The sequence below is a fragment of the Adelges cooleyi genome, unplaced genomic scaffold, assembly GCF_023614345.1.
Source record: "Adelges cooleyi isolate 19-005CV unplaced genomic scaffold, UGA_ACOO_1.1 ACOO_flye_CR_arks_rails_tigmint_CR_PRNA_574, whole genome shotgun sequence".
Lineage (NCBI taxonomy): Eukaryota > Metazoa > Arthropoda > Insecta > Hemiptera > Adelgidae > Adelges > Adelges cooleyi.
Window position 1 is genome coordinate 4,042,190 of NW_026096268.1, and position 22,375 is coordinate 4,064,564.

The window sequence follows — 22,375 nt, forward strand, 5'->3', positions numbered from 1 at the left end:
AGTAATACTCAGATAAAGTTAGTGGTTAGGGTATAAGTTGCAGCTGCTTTGCTTGACCATCTCCTAGCTCGTTTACTCTAATAGCACAATGTCCTGATATACGTGTAATTATATATATATATATATATATATATATATACATTTGTTAGTTGGAGCTTATAAAACATATTTTAATTTTTCGTTTTATGTTATTAGAAGAGTATACGTTTTTGAAACTGTTGATAGATTAGAAAGAATCTGTTAGAATATTCGAATTTTAATTTTGAAGAAATCGAGAAACTATGCATTTTTTACTCGTGTATGTATGTTTTACACAATAGTAAAACCGCCGAATGGAGTCGTGAGCTGTGACTGAAAATGTAAAGCCAATTATTTTTTCGTACGAGTTACTCGTATGTCCCCCAGGTACCACTATGTTATTATACGTTCTGGTTGGTAACTTGTCAGAATATTTCACCGTAAGGTTCAACCTCTGTTGGCCAGTTTTCGAACTAACAAATAATTTAAAATAATGGACTTGGAGTACAATAGTATAATATATTGACGACTACGTGAAGTGGAAAATTTTGCGAACAGCAAATATACGTTCTAGTGTATACAAGATGCTGCGATAAATAAAATTTCAAGTTTCCAGAAAACCCTGTAGTGTCAATACCAGTAAACATCGTACTGCTGACGCTTTCTGTACGTAACACGCTCGTTCCTTTTCCATCAATACAGTGTGTTTCATTTATACTCTTTTACTGGGGGATTAGGTAACTGTGTTTTTCCATTCCACGTGTCTGTCGATTTTAATTAACTGAAAAATCTCTAAGAAATTGCTCGGTACATATATAAACGGCTTTGGTTACCGTTCGGTTAGATCCTCAAAAAGGCTTTACGCTTATGCTGTTTGCGTTGATTGGATTTCGAGAGAACGTGAGAGGATAACGCATTTGTCAACTGTATAGGTAATATGATTATGATGAACAAAAATAAAATTGGATATTTTTTTTTTTTTTAAATATTATAATATAAGGTGCCTTAAATGAATTTTTTAAGAAAAAATAACTCGTATATAAAATACATAATATTTAGTTTAGCCACATGTTGTATACATATATATTATTAAAAATTATTATTATTCTTGCCAATTTTGGGGTGATTATACCGATTTGTTCAAAAATAAGTGTTAAAATATTGTATGACTATAATATATGCTTTCATTATTAAGCTATGATTGCTGATATAAAAGTTAATTTTTAAAAATACATTTTACTGATATACTTCAATTATTATTGAAGTATATCAGAATACAATTATAAGAAGGGCTGCTTTAATACAAGTATATAAAAATATAATTATTGTTATCTCCCGTAAGTTGGAAAAAGGAAATATCAGATTCTGTCATCTAACTACTGTATTTTAAATATGTTTTAATAATATACATTTATTATAATTGTACAAAGTTTTAGAACGAAGAAAAGTTACATCAAATGATGTACACTATTTTCCCATTTCGAACTTATATAAATTTGTCTGTATTTAATTAAATTTAAACGATCAACTAAAACGTCATCGCGTAAATGTCAAACTTATAATTGTTGTCCAAGAGAATAATTAGAAATGAACTTACACAATAGTCTAGTTGGAAATTTTCTAACTCTGTTGCAAGTTGATACCACAAATTATTCAATTTAATGTTTAGTCAAATTTACCTAGCGGGATCTAAATTTTAATACAGTTAGTACAAGTGATTATAGTTTACTAGTCTATTGTTATGTGCGAGCAAACCATAGACTTCCAATTTGAAAACAAAATAAATAATGTTTACAGTCGCCTATATAGCAATCAAATAGGATTCATAATTTTTTCTCTTATTTTCAAACGTTGGCTTATTTTTTTATTACTAATAAATTAATTCTTTCGAGGAATGTATAATATACATATGTATATAAGGACTGTGTATTATAGTGTATAATTACTACCAACTAATAAGTAAAACTCGGCTGATTTATTTTGAGCGGTGATTAAAGCGATAATATAATCTAAAAAATAATTTTACTGTTTCAAAATCATAACTTGTCAACCCTGACCTTACTGTTTTCATTGCCCAATCGTTATGACTGGACCGTGTAATTAATATTATACAAATAATAATATGCAAATAATTTTAAACCATTTTAAAAAAGGCTTTTAATTCCGGTTCCTTTGTTGATTCCATTATGTACATTGGGTTTGAATTACTATAACCCGGTCATTTTAAACCTTTTCATAACCCATTTATTAACGAAAGACCTCATTTTACACAAATACATGCATGCATAATTAAGTTAAGTTACCTAGTTTGAAATAAACGAGTCATAACACAATTTTGAAGAGCTTAGGAAATAATATTAACACAGTCCATAGAACAAAAATATACCAAGTCTTCGAGTTGTGAAATTGAAATAATTATAGTCGTTTGACCGTCAATTCAATTTTTTTTAAATAATCTGTCTACTATTTTTAGCTTAAAACTAGGGTCAAGTGGCATATAATTATAAAAAAAAAATAAGGAAAAAGTGTAAATTCAATTTATATGATTTGCATAATACAAAATGTACATTTTGTCCTAATTTTTTTGTTTACAATCGCCCAACAATGTATAACAAATTTATAATATAAATTGTTTTTTATTTTCGCAGTTCGCCAAGGAAAAAATCTTATTCCAATGGATCCGAACGGCTCGTCCGATCCGTACGTTAAACTGAAACTCATACCGGACACCGACAACATAAAAAAGAAAACCAAAACAATCAAATCGTCGCTCAACCCTGTGTGGAACGAGACGATAACATTGTGAGTATAAAACAATAAACATTTTTTTTATTAACCGCGTTTTATCGCTTCATTTTTCAGTCGTTTAACGTCCCGACGCAGTTTTAGATAATATCCCCCCTCTTTGAATTTTTTATTTTTGAGATAATGTATACAGTTAATTTTTAATTGTATTTTCGGTACCTCCCTCCTAAAACGGTGTTGCTATTTATCGCAGTATCACTTCCGACCAACTGTAAAATGTTCATATATTTACATAATTCATTTTTGTTTCAGTGGAAACAAAAGAGGGATAGTAAAAATTAAAATCAAATAAACATATACGCTTCTAGTCTGTTTAGTTTTTAATATTTAATAAAAAATAAATACTAATAGCTCCGGCGTATTTTAATTGTGTATTTAGTATTTAGGGTACATTTTATATACAGGTTATAATAGAATTTATAAATTGGTTTAATGAAAAAATAGAATGAAACAGTTGAAGGCTCACGTATTTAAAACGTTGGCACACAAGTCAATATGTAAATATATAAGAGTATTTCCACATCTATAACCAAGTATATGGTTACATACGTATATACACATAGCGCATGTTCAAAGTCTTAACAATGGCAAGACCATCGTTTCATTCGATTTTTTTCGTTTAGTATTCTTTTTATCAACCTTTTTTTTCACTGCGTGCGATCTTTTGTACATGCGTTGTCGAAACAAATTGATTGTATAAGATAAAAAAAAAAATGAGTAAAAAATGTAACGATTCAGGACTAAGCTAGATTGTAGTATTTTCTATAGAAACCTTATCGGCATTGATGAAATACTTTACAGAGAGTTCTAAAAGCTCGCATTACCACCTAAAATATTTGTTCTATTTGGTTAGCAAATTAAAAAAATGATGTTTGAGAATTACAGTATTTAAATAGATAATTAGACAAATGATTAAAGAAAAAATACTCTGATATCTACAATACTCTGGACTGTACACAGGCGTTTTTGGACGTACTGTGCACACCTGCTGGGGTTTTTCAAACCAAAACCATTGATCCGGCACTGTGGGTTTTCGCAGTGATTGATTATGACGATTTCTCATCGCTGGGTTTGTATTGAGCTAGATTAAAAAAGTATATATCTAGAGGTTCCGTTTGTAAGTTATCTCATCCGCGATTAATGTTTGGATTTTCGACCCTACTGCTTAAAGCACCGTTTACCGAGTCAATCGCTATCTGCTGCCTCTCTAACTCGTGTAGGTATACTTTAAATTATATATATATATATATTTATTTACAATATACCTATATGTTGTTTTCCAACTAAATTGGCGAGTCTGCGAAACGAATGTCTCGTCAGTTTCGACTATTTCTTACCGTCATTTATATAGCTACCCGTCCGTGTACCCTATAATAAAGTCTTGAGTTTATATTAATACTTAATTAAAAATAATTCGAGAAAATTGTCTCTAAGAATGAAGCAGTTTTAGTGGCAGAGTTAGCAATAACCCTATTTTTCTTTTTTAAACCAACCCAGCTAAGTTTTTGGTAGTATGTATAAAACCCATATTTCTGGTTAGGTAAATAACAAATATTTCATTTAAAACTTATTTTTGACAGCTCTGCTTAGCAGACTGTACAAATAGGATGTACAAAACGTTTTTATTTTGAACAATTCAACTATAATTCTATTCAAAGTAACACGAGAACTTTTATGAATGTAACCATCGAGTCGTTCAGCAGTATTCTCGAGTGTAGTTTATTCGTTCTTCGAAAAACTTTTATTGTGTAGGTGTTAAATTAAGGAAACGTGATATTATTTGATGTTCAGGTGTTTAAAAAATGAATTTAATGCTATCTAGAAAATATCACTATAATATTGCATACGTTTGTTACAATCTACTGTCATACAGTCAGTAAGGCTACAAATCTCTTTGTAGAATTCAAGATAAAAATCTAAAATTTAGACTCAATCACTGTATTAAATGTAGCTTGGTATAATATAATATGACAATAGCCAGTGTACAAGCACACACACACACACACACGCTTGTTGGCGTCCATGTCCAATCGCGTGGGATTCATAGTAAATATTAAATGTAATCCCAACAGCCAAACATAAATGTTTAAATATACAGCCTTTTAAGGGAAAACGGATTTTTCGATGCTTTCTTGTGTACATATTTAAAATGCCTGGCTCCATACAGTTTTCGACGATACCCTCTGCACGACTTTAAGTAGTCTGCAAAAAAGGCATAAAACTAAATTATACTATCCATATTTAAATTTTAATCAAATCTTTGGCATCTCTTTAGGGTAACGGAAAGCGCCAAATTGTATACAAATAAAGACTAAAACTTGAAGTCACTTTCTGAAGTGTCTACCAAACCGATTTAAAAAAAAAATGTTATTAAGCTTAACATCTTTTTTATGAGAGCTAAAAGGCCGATTTTTTATTTTTGTTTTCAACATTTTACTACAAGCGTTTATGTTTTTATCCTTTTAGTAGTTTTTCTAATAAATCTCTCTTTTTTTTTTTTTGCTAAACCAAAAAATCGTCCATTTTGACCCAATAGAGAAAATAGTATGCTTCACACACAAAAAAAATTGAAATCTGTCTAACAGATACCATAGAAAATGACTTCTACGAAAGTAATTTTTTATCAAACTTTCGCCATAACTCGGAGAAAAATAACTTAAAAAGTTTTATAACTAAAATAACTTAATAAATTGTTCATCTATTTATAATATATAATGTAGAGTATCTATTTATATTTAGTATATAGACAATATACTGTTTAGGTGCTTTTTAAAACGGCTACTAGATAATTTTTTTTTCAAATATTGCCTAGTCTTTGCCCCTTCATGTATAACGCTTTTCTTTCCCTTGAATCTTTGTCGATTTAAATTACAAAAAAGAACGTAAACCGTACTCGAAACTTTCCTAGATTTTTTTTTGTGGGGAAAAATTTAGAGGTTTTTTTTTTAAATTTATTTTGAACCCATTATCACTAGTTATTTTAAAGAAAAAAATTTACATAAATATATAAAAACAACATTATGAGAGTTTAAGTATCTTATAGTTTAAGATATAGCAGTCCATTTACAAAAACAAATTACTTTTCAATAAAGAAATATTAATTTGTCTGTCATCGACACATTCTCTAGCATTAGTCGGCATCTTGTACGGTTATGTTTTTTTATTATATTTTTAAGAGGAGCGGAAAAGAGAAAATTTTCCATGGTGTCTCTCAAACTGATTTAAAACATTTTTTTGTTTTTTGTTATTAAGTTTAACGTCTCTATGGGGGTATCTAAACGGTCGATTTTTCGATTTCTGTTTTCAAATTGTACTATAAGCGTTTAAATTTGAACATTTTATAGTTTTTACAATAAAACTAACTGATTTTCGACTAACATAATCAAAAATCGGCCTTTAGCCCTATAAAAGTTGCGCTGTAAGCGTTAAAAAAAATTAAATCCCTTTAATAGATACGCTAAAAAGTGACTAACATGGCAACTTTAAATGTATTGTTACTAGATAAATAATTTCCCTTTAATTAAATGGACTCAATACTTTTACGAGAGAGAGCTTGCGCATGCGCTGCGCAGACAGAATGAACGCGTTTTTGTTTCTGCGCTTTACCGCTCTCACGTCAAAAATAGTATAGATCAATTTTGTTCAAATATTACAAATTTTTTACCCATTTCCTTTCTCGCCGAAACATCTATTGTTAGCATTATTATTTATTAGTTCCTATATTGTATAGCTAGACCGAGCTAAGTAATTTATGTTAATCAAATAAATCACTAGTGGCAGACTTTTGATCCAATTTACATAATTGAGTTTTCATCGCCGTCGCGTTGGTAATATAATAGATGTATATTTCCTGTTCTATCTATAGATACGCATTTCACTGTACGGTTTTAACGAATAGAAAAAAATTGAGCTGTTGACGACCAAAATGTTTTTCAAAAAAAAAAAATTGATTACATAATTATAATAATCTGTAAGAATTGACTTATCATATTTACATGTTATATCTGAGTCGACGGCGTCTAAGGGTTGCTATAATTGTATGCTGTGTATAATAATATTACGATCAAGATATCCGACTCCAAGTTTCACACTTCCGATCATTACCTTAATTAAAATTCTTGCTGTCAGAATTACACGTTCCTTTTAATTATCATACAGCTGCTATAGACGCCATTAAGTCAGTAATTATAACTTGCACGTACACAGAATTGTGTAAGCCAGTCAAAAGTAATGCCCTGTTAACGCTCACCGGTCGAAGTGTTGTGCTTGTACGCGTTGTTCACTCTCGATTAATAATTAATGAGTGATATAGGAGTAGTTACTTGAAACTATATAAAAGTCCTAGTTTTTAACTTTGAAAAACTCTAAATGCTTAAGTCAAAGTTTGGCAACGGGCAACCATTTCTTAGAACTTTTGAAATGCATAAAACATTTAAAGTGTCGTGAGGCGAGTTTATTGAAGTTAAATGTATTGCCTAAACTTGGTCTAAAAAGACAATCCCTCATTTAGAAAGTATTTGAAAACAAAATAAAAAGTTTTCATTTTCCATAAGGTATATTTTTAAATTATCGTTAATAAGCAACGCTTTAAAGAATATAATGTCTCTTACTTGCTTTTTTTTTTCCATCCCTTCTTTCAATATGCCGAATCATCTCAATATAATATTATCTTTCGTTATTTTTACTCCAATCTCTATATTTTTATTTTAATACATCATGATTAGCAAGAAAAAAATGTATATATATTCTATATACTTTATGTTTAATAATGTTAAGAGAAAAAAAATACATATACAAATTATTATTATTTAAAGAAGAAAAAAACGTATTGTGAGAGTAGGTTGGTTAGTTCATGCGTTGACCGTTCTTTATTGATGTATTCTGCATTCTGTGGAATTATACACTATAGATATAATATGGCTAGAGAAAATCATAAGATATTATATTATAATATAGAAACATAGATTATATTCTGTTACGTATTAAGAAAAGAGTTTTCAATGAACTACTTGATGTTTTCGTTGTTCTCGTCGCATTTACTCTGTATAGATGTTTCTTTTCCCCGAATGCCAATTTTCTAACGTGACATTTGGAAGTTCTATGCGCTTTCGACGCAAAACGGCATTTTAGTTGTTGCTTCTTGTTCGTCGTTAAGTTCAAATAATAGGCGGCGTGCCGAATCGGAAAATAAATGTACCGCAGGTGGAAACCGGAACGAGATAGAATGATAACAACGTAGTAGTTTTACACGCGAGTGCTCCCCTCAGTGGACCGATAAATCCCGATACTGCTCGATTGGGGTTGACTACCGCCCGAGAGAACCCACAACCCTATAATATTGAAAACGGGGAGAGTATTCTGCGCATTCTCAACCCCCTTTAATCCCTATTTTCGAATCGCCGTAGCGTTGTGGTAAATAAAACACTGACTGACTGACGATGATCTACTGTCGACAGCGAATTGAAACCGGAAGACAAAGATCGGCGGTTGCTGATCGAAGTATGGGACTGGGACAGGACGTCCCGGAACGACTTCATGGGGTCCCTGTCGTTTGGCATATCCGAGCTGATCAAGTCGCCGGTGGAGGGTTGGTTCAAGCTGTTGACACAGGAAGAGGGCGAGTTCTACAACGTGCCTGTTCCCGAAGAAGGAGCCGACCTGGCGGCTCTGAAAAATCAAATGCGGGTAAGTCGCACGTTACGCGCTTGTATCGTTTACACGTTAAGGTCTAATGACTGTATTGTGATACTCGGAGATGGGCAAAAATTATATATTGCTTACCCAATAAATTCATGCATATTGCAATTGTATTTAAGTAACGAGATTTCGTATCTCGTATCAATGCCCACCTCCGATTATAATCTTCTTCCTTCTTCTTCCTTCTTCTATATGCCACCCCCGCACACTGATCGTCTATCTATCTATCTATCTGTCTGTCTGTCTAAATTAAGCGTATCAGTTTGCATTTTATTTTTTTTTAAAGTGTGTGAAATCCTTAACACATAATAAGTGTACATTTCCGTTAATTTTTTATAATCGCGTCTTTTAATGGTATATTGTCAATACAATTTTTGTTTTTTATAAGGTTATATGGAGAATAAAATGTTGTAACGATTAGTTCAATCCATTCAATAGTTCATACCGAGTAGTCTATAAAATTAATATGTAAAATACTCAAGTAATAAAATATCAGGCATTCTACGGAAAATCGTACACCGGTTGACTTACACGCATATTTCCAATTTTAGTTGTTTTAATACTTGTCGAGTGAGTATAATTGCTAAACATTTAAGTAAAAATAATAATCTAGAAAATCTACATTTTTTGTCAAAAACTATTAATCTAACTATTTTTGTTATTATTTTAAATAAATATTTATAATCGTACTTTTTTACTACCACAAAACAATTGATTGTAAATATATTATTTTGTAAAAAAAAAATAATTATAATAATACTTCAATTAAAACTAATTGTTATTCTAAAAACACCGTATATCATAATAATTCATATAGCAATTATTAACTGCAAATATCCACAAACGAAAACAATATTATAAGTGTACAAATATATTTTACTGTATCATCATGAAAAATATCAAATATTTATTTTTGCACAAGCCAGCAGTGATTTTTTTTTTAATCCAATTTTATATGAAAAATCCTTAACCGGAATCAGATCATAACTTTTTCCGGTAGCCACACAATAAATATTTGTTTTCTCCACTCTCTCTATCTATCGTATTTTATTCTCTAAAAACCCTACAATTTGTATTTTCCTTCAATGCGGGTGTTTAAAAAAAAACACTAAATTCTGTTCACGTTTGCCAAAAGCATATACCTACATGCACATTGATTAATTTTTTTTCTTTGTATATCTGAACACAGGGCTCGAAAACACAAAGTCGAAGTTCGGTTCGTTTAAAATGTTACTACCGCCAAACGTTCTAGTGTTATTTTTTATTTGCTTTTTGAATTGCTATTAGTACAACAAAATAGTTAGCTGACCAAGCACGCTCTCGTATGCTATTATAGTACTTGTTTAAATTTGTTCACTGTATCTTAAACATTTTTATAGAATATTATTGCGATTCGTTAGCGTACACAATTGTTAGTCAAATGACTTGACACCGCAACTTTAACGGGACGACGATATTTTTTTAATCAAATTTATTTTTTAAACCGTTAAAGCGGCGGTTTTGTTGTAAAAAAAAAAAAACAAATTTAGACTTTTCGTGTATTTAGAACTGCCATGACAGTTGTTAGTTTATTACAGTTATTTTAAGGGACGGCTGCTTAATAATGGACTTCATTATGGGCCTAACTTTCGTTAATAGAGAAATTATCTCTTCTGCGAATAATCCTCTGATCGATTTTGGAAAAACTAATTTTTTACATTGTCGTTATTTGCAACGGCGCCGTTTCCACACAAATCACGTACCACTCGCGGAAAACCTATTGAAAACGTTGTTTTTATATTCAAAAGGTGCACGGTGTATATTATGTGCAATCGTATAAGAATTGAAAAGTTCTTGAGATTACACACACACACACACACAAAAAGCAAGAAGAAACATGAAATTTCGCACGATTCAATTTTCATTCAAAACGAGAATGAAATCGAAAAACGTTTTAGTGATAGTATAAAAAAAAACTCAGTTTTTCTTTTAAAGTAATAAAATTTAAAATTTAAATTCGATTATTTGTTCAATAGTAAATACTCAAAAGGCCGTTACGGGTCGTTACGCATGTAGAGCTAATAAACCTGTCAGCTCTTTTATTATTATTATTTTTTTTTTTTTATAAAATATTCATATTTAAAGTATTCCTTTGCGATAGAAAATAATATTCGTTTCATTAAACCCGGGCTAACAGTGTAAACGTCCAGGGTGATACATTATTCATCAGGTGGAAAACACGTTAGGTCTTATTCTATTCAAGTTACATCTCTCTGAAAATATACGAGGCCTAAAAAATAGTTTTATTTCAAACGGAACGTTATTCAGTTGTACTTTTTCCGTTTTTATAAAGTCGTACAAACATTTTACGACTATTTATTCAATTTATATTTTTATCTGATATTATAACCCTTGACATCATATTTTATCTTTTAATTATTTATGAATTATCAAACAAAAATAACCCGTTGAAACTTTTACTCGTTACAGAAATTGTACCTATTTTATAACTGAAAAAATCGTCATTAATAATTTAAACAATTTTAAAACGTTTAAATTGATGTAATTTCATTGACTTATGTTTTCGCAATGATCAAACTTTTAAATAATTAACAATTCATTGACCATGTTTATTTATAAGTTTAATACTCATACAATATTTATTTTTTACAGATGGAGATTGAAATGTATTGGGTAATATATAAATTAAAGAACTTATTTTATGTTTTGTCAAGTGGTGTATTCTCTCAGTTTTGTCACGCATATATATATAAAAACTAAAAGTCTTAATCCTGTCACTGGAAAAAATAACTTCGACCATAAACAAACATTTTAGTTAATTGCATCATAAAAACCGATTTTCTCAAATCGCTTTTTACCCGACACGCCCTTGTATGTAGGAATAAACCATTCGATGATGATGATTATTATTATTTTTTTTTATTATTAATAATAGCTGTAACTTTTACCGAAACCCACACAGGGTATTACTTAGTTCTGAGCCGATGTTATGTGTAATCCATCTCTATTTACAAATATGTTGGCTCCAACCGGCTTAATCCGTATGCGTTGTGGACTTAGCCCTGTCATTTTCTTGATTGATACAAATCTGCGGGCGGAAAAAAACTCCGGTATGTCCTGTGCTCCATATTTTGTTAATGTATATTTGTCTGAACGACGAGGATAACGCATATATATATATTATATATGTTGTTTTATTTGATACTTTAGTAGGTAATACCGATTTCTCGAATTTCGTTATTCGTCAAATATTTTGTGAAATACTTTCCCGGAGTAATTATAATTTATTATAATCGCCCAAAAACTAGTAACGACGCCCAACACCCACGTTCATCCACTCGCCCATAACTAATCTTCATTTACACCACCGCGAGAGTATACATTAAATTTGTCTCTTTCAGTTTTTTTTACGACTAGTGTCTTAAATTATTATTACAGTCTGACACCGTCCAAAAAAATGTTTATGATTCTTAAAACAAGCCCAGAAATGGGATGTATAAATTTAATTATTTAATTAATATTCATGATATTATGAATTTAAAAATGTGTTCCGTTAGGCATTCGCCGTAATGGTCATATTTTTATTTATAATTCGCCGTGTTATAAAACATGGTAAACCGTCCATATCATACGGCATAAACGTGACATACTACTATGTAGTATACTTAAACTAATTACGGGTTTAATTTAAACATATTGAGCCTGGTTAAAAAATAACATAAAAAAAAAATTAGTTAAGTTTAATGCTGTTTCTCTCCAAAATTCTATGTACAAAATTATACAGTTTGCAATGTATTTGTTAACGCTTTAGCAATTTACGATTATGACGTTTAGATTTACTTGTTTTTGTTCTTTTGAATCGCCGTATCGTTAAAATATTACGTGGCGATATAAGTTGGTGATTAGTTTGACGATTGATAAGAACGTAGCCGTTGATACGAGAAGATTTAGTATACTAGTATTAAGAAGTTAAAACAATAGATAATATATAGCTAGATAATAGATTACTCCGCCCCCCCCCCTTATTAAGCAGTCTGAAATTCGCTAAACCGAGGAAGATCACAACAGATGGTCGAAGGGTTATCTTATGAAATAACGGCTGAGAGTTGTAGATATTGTTATGGAATAAAAATTAAACCATTTCATTACATTTCTCAAATTGCTATTAGATTAAAACTTTCGTGTTACACGACATTTCCCAAACGCCACGTAAATTACATTTTTTCGACGCGAGTGATCGTGCGTGTAAACCAAGTCGGCTTTCAGTCGATTAACCCAAACAATTTGTTGCCTTCGCCGAGTTGGAGGAAATTATCCGCTAGACGCTTCTGTCAAAAAACGTTTTCGGTTGTAATGGGTTACGTTAAAATATATAGTATCTAATATAAAGTTTATCCAATTTAGACGTTTTTTTTTTTTTACCGGATAAAATGCTTGCATTCGAAATACTGCGAAACGTTCTCAGTCGACCAAGTTTTTTTGTCGATTTCAAAAATGGTCGCCAAATGATTTAATTCCCGAAATTGCCACTACGGCCGCTTTAGCTATACTGTACATATTACGTTTGTTTAGTATAATATTATAGCTTTTGTATGTGATATGTTTTTTTGATATTGTTTTGAAATAGATTTGTAAAAATCATATATTTTGTAGAGTGGTTTAAACATATTGTATAGACTTTCATTGGTGTTAATGCGTGTTTAGAAAACGTCGATAACCTGCAGAAAACCGATGATGCCGGACAAGGACGTGCCACACAACATGGGCAAAAAAGACGTCATCAGGGCGTCGGATTTCAACTTTTTGCAAGTGTTGGGCAAAGGCAGCTTTGGAAAAGTACGCTCTAATATCTCTTTTGTTTTGTGCGCCGTCGACAATGCTATAACTAACGCGTAATCGCTTCAAGGTGATGTTGGCCGAACGAAAGGGGACGGACGAGTTGTACGCCATTAAAATACTGAAAAAAGACATCATTATCCAGGATGACGACGTCGAGTGCACTATGGTGGAAAAACGCGTTTTGGCTTTATCCAGCAAGCCGCCGTTTCTCGTGCAGCTCCATTCTTGTTTTCAGACCATGGTGAGTTAAATCCCATATAACTAGTTGACCCGTAAATTATATATTATATAGTAAAGTTCAAAGGCTGGATGTCATTCGATAAGGTCGCGTGATGCGTGCCATTTTTGACAATGGTAAGGGACAGTTGATGAGGTACAATAGATGAGGCGTCTTTCTGATAAAATATTAGTGATAATATATAATTTATACAGTATATTTTTGTTTAAGTCTAGCTAATATTTTGTAAAAACTATTAATTTGTTTTAACTTATCTCAGAGTGGCGTGGCTCTCTTTCTTAAATATAAATAAACCACTGTTTAAGTTTTGAATATTTAACAAATCATACACTGACAAAAAATACAAAAAAGTAATAAAACAATATTATAATAATGTATAATATGTTACAAGGGTAATTACAGGGAAAACTTACTAGTTGGTCTTCGTTCGAGGTTTCCAATTATTTACAGAGTGCTTATATAATTTCATATTTCTATTACCTTCACGTGTTGTATCATGAATATTTTAACATCTAAAGCCGGACTTCGAAATGTAGGTATTTAAATTGTAAATGTATTTTTTTCCTCTGAATACACGATTTCTTTTTTTAATAATCGTAAGTTATAAGTTATGCTTGCAACCGTTAGGTACTGGGTAAAATATTTTTTCCTTCCCTGTTTTTTTTTTTGACATCTTCAAACATCAAGCTGGAATCGAAAACTCATGCCAGCAACAGAACATTTAATCTGTTTAACAAAATATATATTGTTATTTGAGATTGATTTGTAAGCTTTGTTATACATAGGTATTGGAATTATTAAAGGACTACAATTTGTAACAGTATATGTTATTGCAATTTCCTATCTAGTTTCGATTTACATAACTATGAGTAGTAGCTATAAAAGTTAATTCATAAATATAAATAACGTCTATTCTAATTAAATCAAATAAACATACTATATTTTATATCGAAAATATAAGTGATACAAAAGCTGATAATAGGTATAAAATATTTATTATTAACCTTTCGACCGCAGATCTATTCTTTATTTATTGCATGTAATTTATCCAAAAAAGTATATTAACAGTAAAATATTATTATTCTGAACCTTGAGAAATAATGCAGTTCGATATGGTCCTGAAATGATATTGACATACTGCCAAACAATATGTCACGAGTCTATTAAAAAGGAAAGCAGACATTTTATGATGCAAACTTGGCTTTTTCTAGTATCGCGAATAAAGGTCGCGTAAAGTATTTAAATGGTTTTTCTCTTTTTAATTATTTACCAGTATATATAAAATATATATTTATGCACTTGTGTGTATATACTGTATAGATCAAGAGAAATTGAAAAACTTATGCATAATATGAAGTATTGGTAAGTAAAATATGTTTCTGGAAGATCTCATTCGAGAACAGCGATTGTGTACTATTTGGTGATTTAAACCAATTAAAATTACTAAAACAATTTTTTTCCGGCTCATTCCACACAAGCGATGTAGACAAGTTTTTTTCACCCTTCTCTGCAAAAAAATGCATTCTGCTTTTTTATATTTTTTTACTTTGCATAGACTATCGGTATCGTTTTGAATATAACCGGTACTGGTTGAGGGTGAAGTTATCGAAACGTTTATTTTCCTATGGTAAACGCTTAGGAGCCAATTAAAAGTATAAACGAACCTAGCGTGTGTTGTATTTTCGTTGTTGGCTATTTTTCATTTCGATTTGGGCCGAAATATAACGGTTCCGAGTTTAAAACGGTTGCAATAAATCCAGCTCGTTATCCCCTGCTGGCCGCCGGAGAAACTTATCTCGCGGCCGAGTGTATTATAAATCCTCCGTCCTCGGTCGCCCACTATTAAGGAAAGTATTTCATTTTATATATTACACGTATAATGAACATGTGAATTGTTTGAATATTATTACATGTCTTATAATATTATGCTTGCACGTCGAGAATTCATTTTCGTGTTTTCCCCGGGGAAACTGTTGAAAATAATAGGTTTTCTTTTTCCGGAAAAAAACGCTAGAAATATATTTCTTACATAATACTTCTATTTTTTTATTATTATTATATTTAGTCCATAATTCTGACAATACGGCTGTACACCGAGCCACAGTGGCGAAGAATAGCTTACGTTTTTCCACTTCGCCCCCTCCCCTAACGCCCACCCCTGACTACGGGTTCACGCAACGTTTATTCATTTCGAAAATACTGTTAGCGCTTCGTCAGTGTATATACATTGTGCTATACGCATATGTTCTTTAAACGTCAGTCTTTTTCGTAACATAACCAGCATACAGTGTTCCGGTCGTTTAAAAAAATTCTCCCTCTACACAACCGACGCAATTCGTTCTTACTGGTTACCGTTAAAAGGATGAGAAAATGCCACTTCCGTATGACAACATAATATATGTAGTTGCATCGTATGAAGGGATTTAATTTATTTCGTTTTGCAAATGAAATGAGAGATGCACGCCACCATTTTACACAATGACTTGCTCTGACTCTGGTGGCATTGAAACGTTGTGATCAATTTAAATTCCAGTTACATCGGTTAAGGGGATTGAAAGCGGACGGGTTTTAAATAATTTTATTTAGGGATATTAAAGAAACAACGGGGTTTAATATATTTCGACCATGTCAATATATTTACAAATTTATTTGTATAAGCTTCAAAGTATTATTTTTAACTTATTCAATTGTTTCAATGAGTAAACGCAATTTTGATGGTTCTTTAGACCTAAAGCCTGGCAAAATTACGCCTATTTAAGATGGTCCGATTTCAATTCTGTAAACAAATAGAGTTTTTTTTTACTACTTTACTAGGTTATGTAAGAAAGAGATTTTCATTTTAAAAATCAGTTTCTTGTTATTATAAGAAAAAACAATAATCCGTTTCTTACAAACTTAGTAAAGTAGCCAAAAGAACTCTATATAGTAATAGTAGGTAGTCGAAATTTTGTCAGGCATTTTGGTTTGAAACGCCAAAAAAACAGACCGCTTTCAATCCCCTTAACTGGAAACTTCCATACACTTGAAACATTGTACCGAATTTGAAGCGTTAGAAGTTTGATCTTAAAAGCTCGTCTAAAACCAATAAACTCTTTTTAACGGGAATGTAACATCGCATTAGCGACACTCCTGTAAAAATAAAAAATGCCTTAATATTTTTATCGCTTACAAGACCAAAGTTATACGATCGCTCAGTAATTTTTTCCTCGTTTTCTAATAGTCGAACACAGTCGTTAACGAGGGTTCGTGATAGTTCAAGTTACAATATACCATTAGAAAAAAAAATTACCTACCGTAAAATTATCACTAATTTCTAGTTTCCTTTTATTAACCATGTTTTTGCCAAAACAGTTCTCTTCCCAATCCTGTTTTTCCACATCATAGTATACTCCAGTACAATGTCCATTTAATGTAATGTCATGACATAGGCTTAAAGATTCTTCTTATTTTCCACAAAAACAAAATTCGTTTCTCTGCTAATTTCTAATTGTTCACGGTTTGTCTGGTATAATTCTTCGCTGTTTAACAAAATATCCTCAAGTTCTTTCGAGGATCATTTATTCGTAATGGTGTTTTTCAATTTAATTATGATGCTAATTAAAATGTGTAGGTGTCGAGTTGTGATGTTGGGATATCAAGACCTTAATAATAAAATAATTCATTTATGATAGTAGCTCTTACATGTGATTAAATACATCTTCTCGTGATTAAAGTGGAGAAAAACGAGTTTAATTTGTTTTTTAAAAAGCAAAATTCTTTGTGTTTACGAAGGAGATATATAACTTTATTTGTGGACTTCTAAAAAAAAGTCTTGGAAAGGCAATCACGAATAGTGAAAATCAATATCTGCAATTACAGGACTATTATAGTAAAAGTTGAACTATATATTAGATTAAATATAATGTTTCAAGCGTTTATTTTGTTTTATATTGTTTACGACCTAATTTTGTTATTTATACCGACTATCTTATCGAATTATACCATAAGATAACTATTTTAAAGTAAGAGAGAACATTTTCTCGAGAGACAACCATTCTGGAATGTATATGTTTGATAAATTATTATTGTTTACAGAAATTCGAATATATTACATTTAGATGGCAGATAATTGGAATTTATTAGTTCATCCGAGATTTCTAATTATTATTCGACACTTCAATGTAACACTAAACTAATAGTTATACGAACTTCTACAACATTCTTGCTCGAGAGAATCTACTATTCATGTTCTATAGACTTTTAAATTTAATGAATATAATGAGTTTCCAAGAATTTCTAGCTATTCCTAGTTATGACCGATTGTCATATTGATAATTGATACAAGATACAAATTCTTGATACATCCGTAAATCATCATAAGGCATCTATAAAATTAATTATTGAATCTTTCTTGCTACTTTTGCACTATTAAACTCTGTTCGTAGTTATTATAATTAATAGTAATATTCAATCAATCATATAGTAGTTGAGAATTCTTGATATTTTCATACTTTTGTCCTTCTCTGGTTATGACCCACTTTTAACCTAACTCTATCGATTTGTGTTAGAATAGAGAATACATTTATCAAAACGCAAACTAAACTCTCGCCAAACTACTTTAATAGCTTTTTTTTGTGTGTGTTTTATATTATGATATTTTTACTTAGTTTCAAAGTTTTTCAAGGAAACTTTCATTAAAAAAAAAAAAAAAAAACAATAGACGTTGAATGCGATCCGATGAATGCATTAGCAAGTTTGGTAAAAAAAAAACGTTGGAAAAACTCCAAATGCGTCTTTACGTTTAAGTTATCGTTCGACTTTCTTTTTAAGAAACGACTTTTTTTCAAGAAAAAATTACTCCATACCAAAATCAAATCGATAATTTATAGGCGTTTTTATTTTTGGTTTTCAGGGTTTCACTCCGACGTTGCTAATAATTTATTCCGATCCATTGTCCGTATATTTATTTCAGTGTGCGTGTTTACCTTTGCAATATTTTTTATTTTTTTTAGTTATACCATGGTGCCTTCTTGCTGCTTCACTTGCCTCAATAGCACTTACACAATTTTGATGTGTTGTGGTTCTTCTCAGTAGCGTGAAATATGTCCTATAGTCCCTTTGTTGTGGTTTTTTTAAAAATTATTTAATACATTATTGCTCAATTTTTATTTTTCTTCGAGTCTCCCATAACTATACCTGTACATGACGAATGCTTGCAGGGATCTCTTACCATTTAATAATATTGGCTACAACTATATAAAACTCCACTCGCGCATACATGATTATAATATAAAATACTATTGCTGTCATGATACCATCAGAATCGACGCGAAATTAAGACTTTGTTAGAATGTTTTGGAATTTATACAAAATTATCGAAATAACCGATTCGCTAATAAGAATTTTGAACAAAGACTTGTAGAAAATATAACATAGCGATGCTCGTATACTTCCCTTAACAAGAAAACAACAACTTATTTGGAAAATAAAATAAACGTTTCAAGCTTGTCTCGAGACTTTTGAAGTCGCTTCGATGAGGTATTTACTCGGTTCACTATAGCTTGTTCACGGTATCGTTAACACATTGTACGGTCATGACAACTGCAACGATTATTCACCACCCGGTGCGATTATTTTCTCGGAAAATTCTATAATATTTATACTGAGGTAGCAAATATATATTTAGTACGATTTATCATTTTGTATGTTGAAAAATTCTCGACATTTTCCTTTTAAATTCATTAAAAAATGTGCTTCCGAGAAGAGTTGTTTTTTTATGAAGTTATAATTTCACTAGTCAAACGATAGCCGTACTCGTTACGTTAGGACGTTTTCCCTCCGCTATTTCCATCACACACTTTATGGATCATCTCTATTCATGTAGAAACGTAAAATATATTATATGTATTAATATATATATATATACTTAAGTCATAGCTTTTATATTTAACGGTGTAATTTCTTTTTGCAGGACCGTTTATATTTCGTAATGGAGTACATCAACGGAGGAGACCTAATGTTCCAAATCCAACAATGTGGAAAGTTTAAAGAACCCGTCGCCGTGTACGTATCGGCTGTTTTACTCTGTATTCTCTCATTATGTCATATAATAAAATATTACATAATCAACTGACCTTAGTACGATCATTTGTTGTCTACGACTTATCCAATTTCTCAAAGAGTTATATAAGTTTTAATTTTTGTAGGTTTTCTCGCTATAAATGGCCAACGAAAAAAACACTACTAATAAACGTCAAATTAAGTTTTTTAAGTAGTATATTTATAATTTAAAAAAATTACTCGGATACTATGAATAATTTCACTTAAGTAGCATTAAATTGTTGTCTTACTTATCCTTTGGTTTTAACGAATTTAACGTTAAACGTATATACTTGTCCGGCACTCAATCAAATGGTATTAAGCAAAAGATATTAACTTTTCTGGAGGAATATTTACTGTTCATAAATTCATTGTAAATTATTTCTTAATTTGAATTTACTGTTTCTATAGTTGGAATATTTTTATAAAATGATTAAAAATGTAATATTATTATTAGTCTCCGTTTGAATGAAAACACCCTGATTACCCTGATACAAGTGTACTTATATATATTTAATTTTTTTTTTCACAGATTTTATTCGGCAGAAATCGCTATTGGTCTGTTCTATTTGCATCTTAACGGCATCATTTACAGAGACTTGAAGTTAGATAACGTGCTATTGGATCAAGACGGTCACATAAAAATCGCCGATTTCGGCATGTGCAAAGAAGGCATTATGGGAGATAAGACGACCAAGACATTTTGCGGAACGCCCGACTACATAGCTCCAGAGGTAAAACTTGCCATTTCCCATCGGTTCAGTCTGAATGGCTTTTATTTTTATTGGCTATCCGGGTAGGAGGTGACGTCATAACGATTCTGGTTTGAAATGGTTGTTTTGCTCTTGTTCCTTAACACTACTTCTTGGGGCACGACTACAATCTAGAAATTCCAAATTATAAATATGCCGAACAAACTGAAATTTGAATACAAAATATCAAACCTTATGAAAATTATTCCATGCACTTTAATATTACAACATTGCTTTGTGATTTGGCACATATTTTGAATCGCTTTCCATTTAATGGTACCGTTATATAATATACCTGCGTAAACGATTTTACGGATATAAACCCATCGCTTGCAAAACTAAAATATATACAGCGTTTAATTACTTCCGCTCGGTTATTTTTCCTTTGAAAGCTGCGCTTTTGGAGACGAGCCAGTTTCCAGGAAGTTTTCATATTGGGTTAGGGATATTTATACAAGCAGATTCTCACAAACAACAAAATCCCACTATTTCCAAGTGCTTAAAGTTTTGCACTTAGAGTGGTAATTAAACAATGCCTTACCTACTACGACAGTGGTCATAAATTATTAACCTTCTAATTTGTTTATACTTTTCGTTATAATTTAAAATATCCGCCATAAGCCGTTATTAAAACTGTGTCTCTGCCGTAATAACAATACTACGATTCCATTTGGTTGAAGTCCCAACTAATCTCATCCATAATAATATCAATTCAAACAAAGGTAGGTTCGCATAACCGTTTTAATCTCACAAGGCATGTAAATTCGTTTGATTAGCCACACGTGCTTGCATTCACACTACAGATTAAACGATAAAACCAATAGATACAGCTCGTGTGTAGACTGTACTCGAACATTTGTACGCCCACCTTAACCCGTATCAATTTAAATCCAAAGCCCCTATAAAGGTCTATTCCCTATCAAAACGATGGCTTAAATGTAAACCTTTTTTTTTTTTTTATTATTTAGCAGAACAATGTTAATTTTATGTTGAAATAACGTGGTCGAATTAAAACGATCAACACGGCACAGGGCGTATTTTGGGCGCAATCTGTTCAATATATATTATGTTTAAATTTATCTTTCCCATCCATACTTTCTTACTTAATTGGAAACCATTTACCAAAAATATTATTAAATATACATTTAATCACTTCTCCACGTTTAAAAATTAAAGCGATAGTGCAATTGAATATCGCATTCAGATAAAAATGTCATCAACTGCACTTTATGTTACTTATGTTATTTACTTATGTTACAACTTTATGTTACTCGTCTCGCATAATCTTATGAATATTATTGTATATTATTAAATAATACTTATTCAAAACTCATTATAAAATAATACGTCAGATGTTAACTGTTGGATATTTTGTATTGAAGATGTGTATTATAAGCCACGTTTAATATCAGAGGGTAAACTTTACCACAGGTATCAGTGTGTACACAAATTCTAACAATGTGTTAGCCTCTGTTTTATATATTGTACGCCTATTTTTTGTGTACAGATCATTTTGTATCAACCTTACGGCAAGTCGGTCGACTGGTGGGCTTACGGTGTGCTGTTATACGAAATGCTGGTCGGTCAACCGCCGTTCGATGGCGAGGACGAAGAAGAGCTTTTCGCCGCAATTACCGACCACAGCGTCAGCTATCCCAAAGGCATGTCCAAAGAAGCCAAAGAGATATGCAAAGGGGTAAGTACCTCGGCGGGGGTGATAACCATGAAATCGAAAATCGATTAACGGTGTGTGTCGACCGGTGCGTTGCAGTTTTTGACCAAGAACCCTATGAAACGACTGGGCGGCGGTCCCAGGGGCGAAGAGGACATCCGGGGACACGTGTTTTTCAGACGGATAGATTGGGCGAAAATCGAAAACCGCGAAGTCCAACCGCCGTTCAAGCCGAAAATCGTGAGTGCCCTTTGGATCAGCATTTTTTTAACTAGC

At 31.4% G+C, this 22,375-nt stretch overlaps 2 protein-coding genes across 7 annotated transcripts in view; both read left to right on the plus strand.

Moving 5' to 3' along the window:
• Positions 1-22,375, plus strand: part of LOC126843115 (protein kinase C, brain isozyme) — a 77,445-nt gene that overhangs the window by 52,041 nt on the left and 3,029 nt on the right. For 3 of the 6 annotated variants that reach the window (XM_050580455.1, XM_050580454.1, XM_050580459.1), the window contains 9 exons: positions 2,667-2,820; positions 8,280-8,508; positions 9,710-9,736; positions 13,225-13,356; positions 13,427-13,600; positions 19,548-19,639; positions 20,208-20,409; positions 21,935-22,123; positions 22,199-22,339. In XM_050580455.1, coding sequence (XP_050436412.1) covers positions 2,667-2,820; positions 8,280-8,508; positions 9,710-9,736; positions 13,225-13,356; positions 13,427-13,600; positions 19,548-19,639; positions 20,208-20,409; positions 21,935-22,123; positions 22,199-22,339 — 1,340 coding nt within the window. Of the gene's footprint in view, positions 1-2,666; positions 2,821-8,279; positions 8,509-9,709; positions 9,737-11,172; positions 11,194-13,224; positions 13,357-13,426; positions 13,601-19,547; positions 19,640-20,207; positions 20,410-21,934; positions 22,124-22,198; positions 22,340-22,375 lie in introns of all 6 variants that reach the window. The other 3 variants (XM_050580457.1, XM_050580458.1, XM_050580456.1) reach the window with 2 other exon arrangements.
• Positions 1-22,375, plus strand: part of LOC126843112 (peptide transporter family 2-like) — a 98,023-nt gene that overhangs the window by 41,565 nt on the left and 34,083 nt on the right. The gene's annotated exons all lie outside the window — the stretch shown is intronic.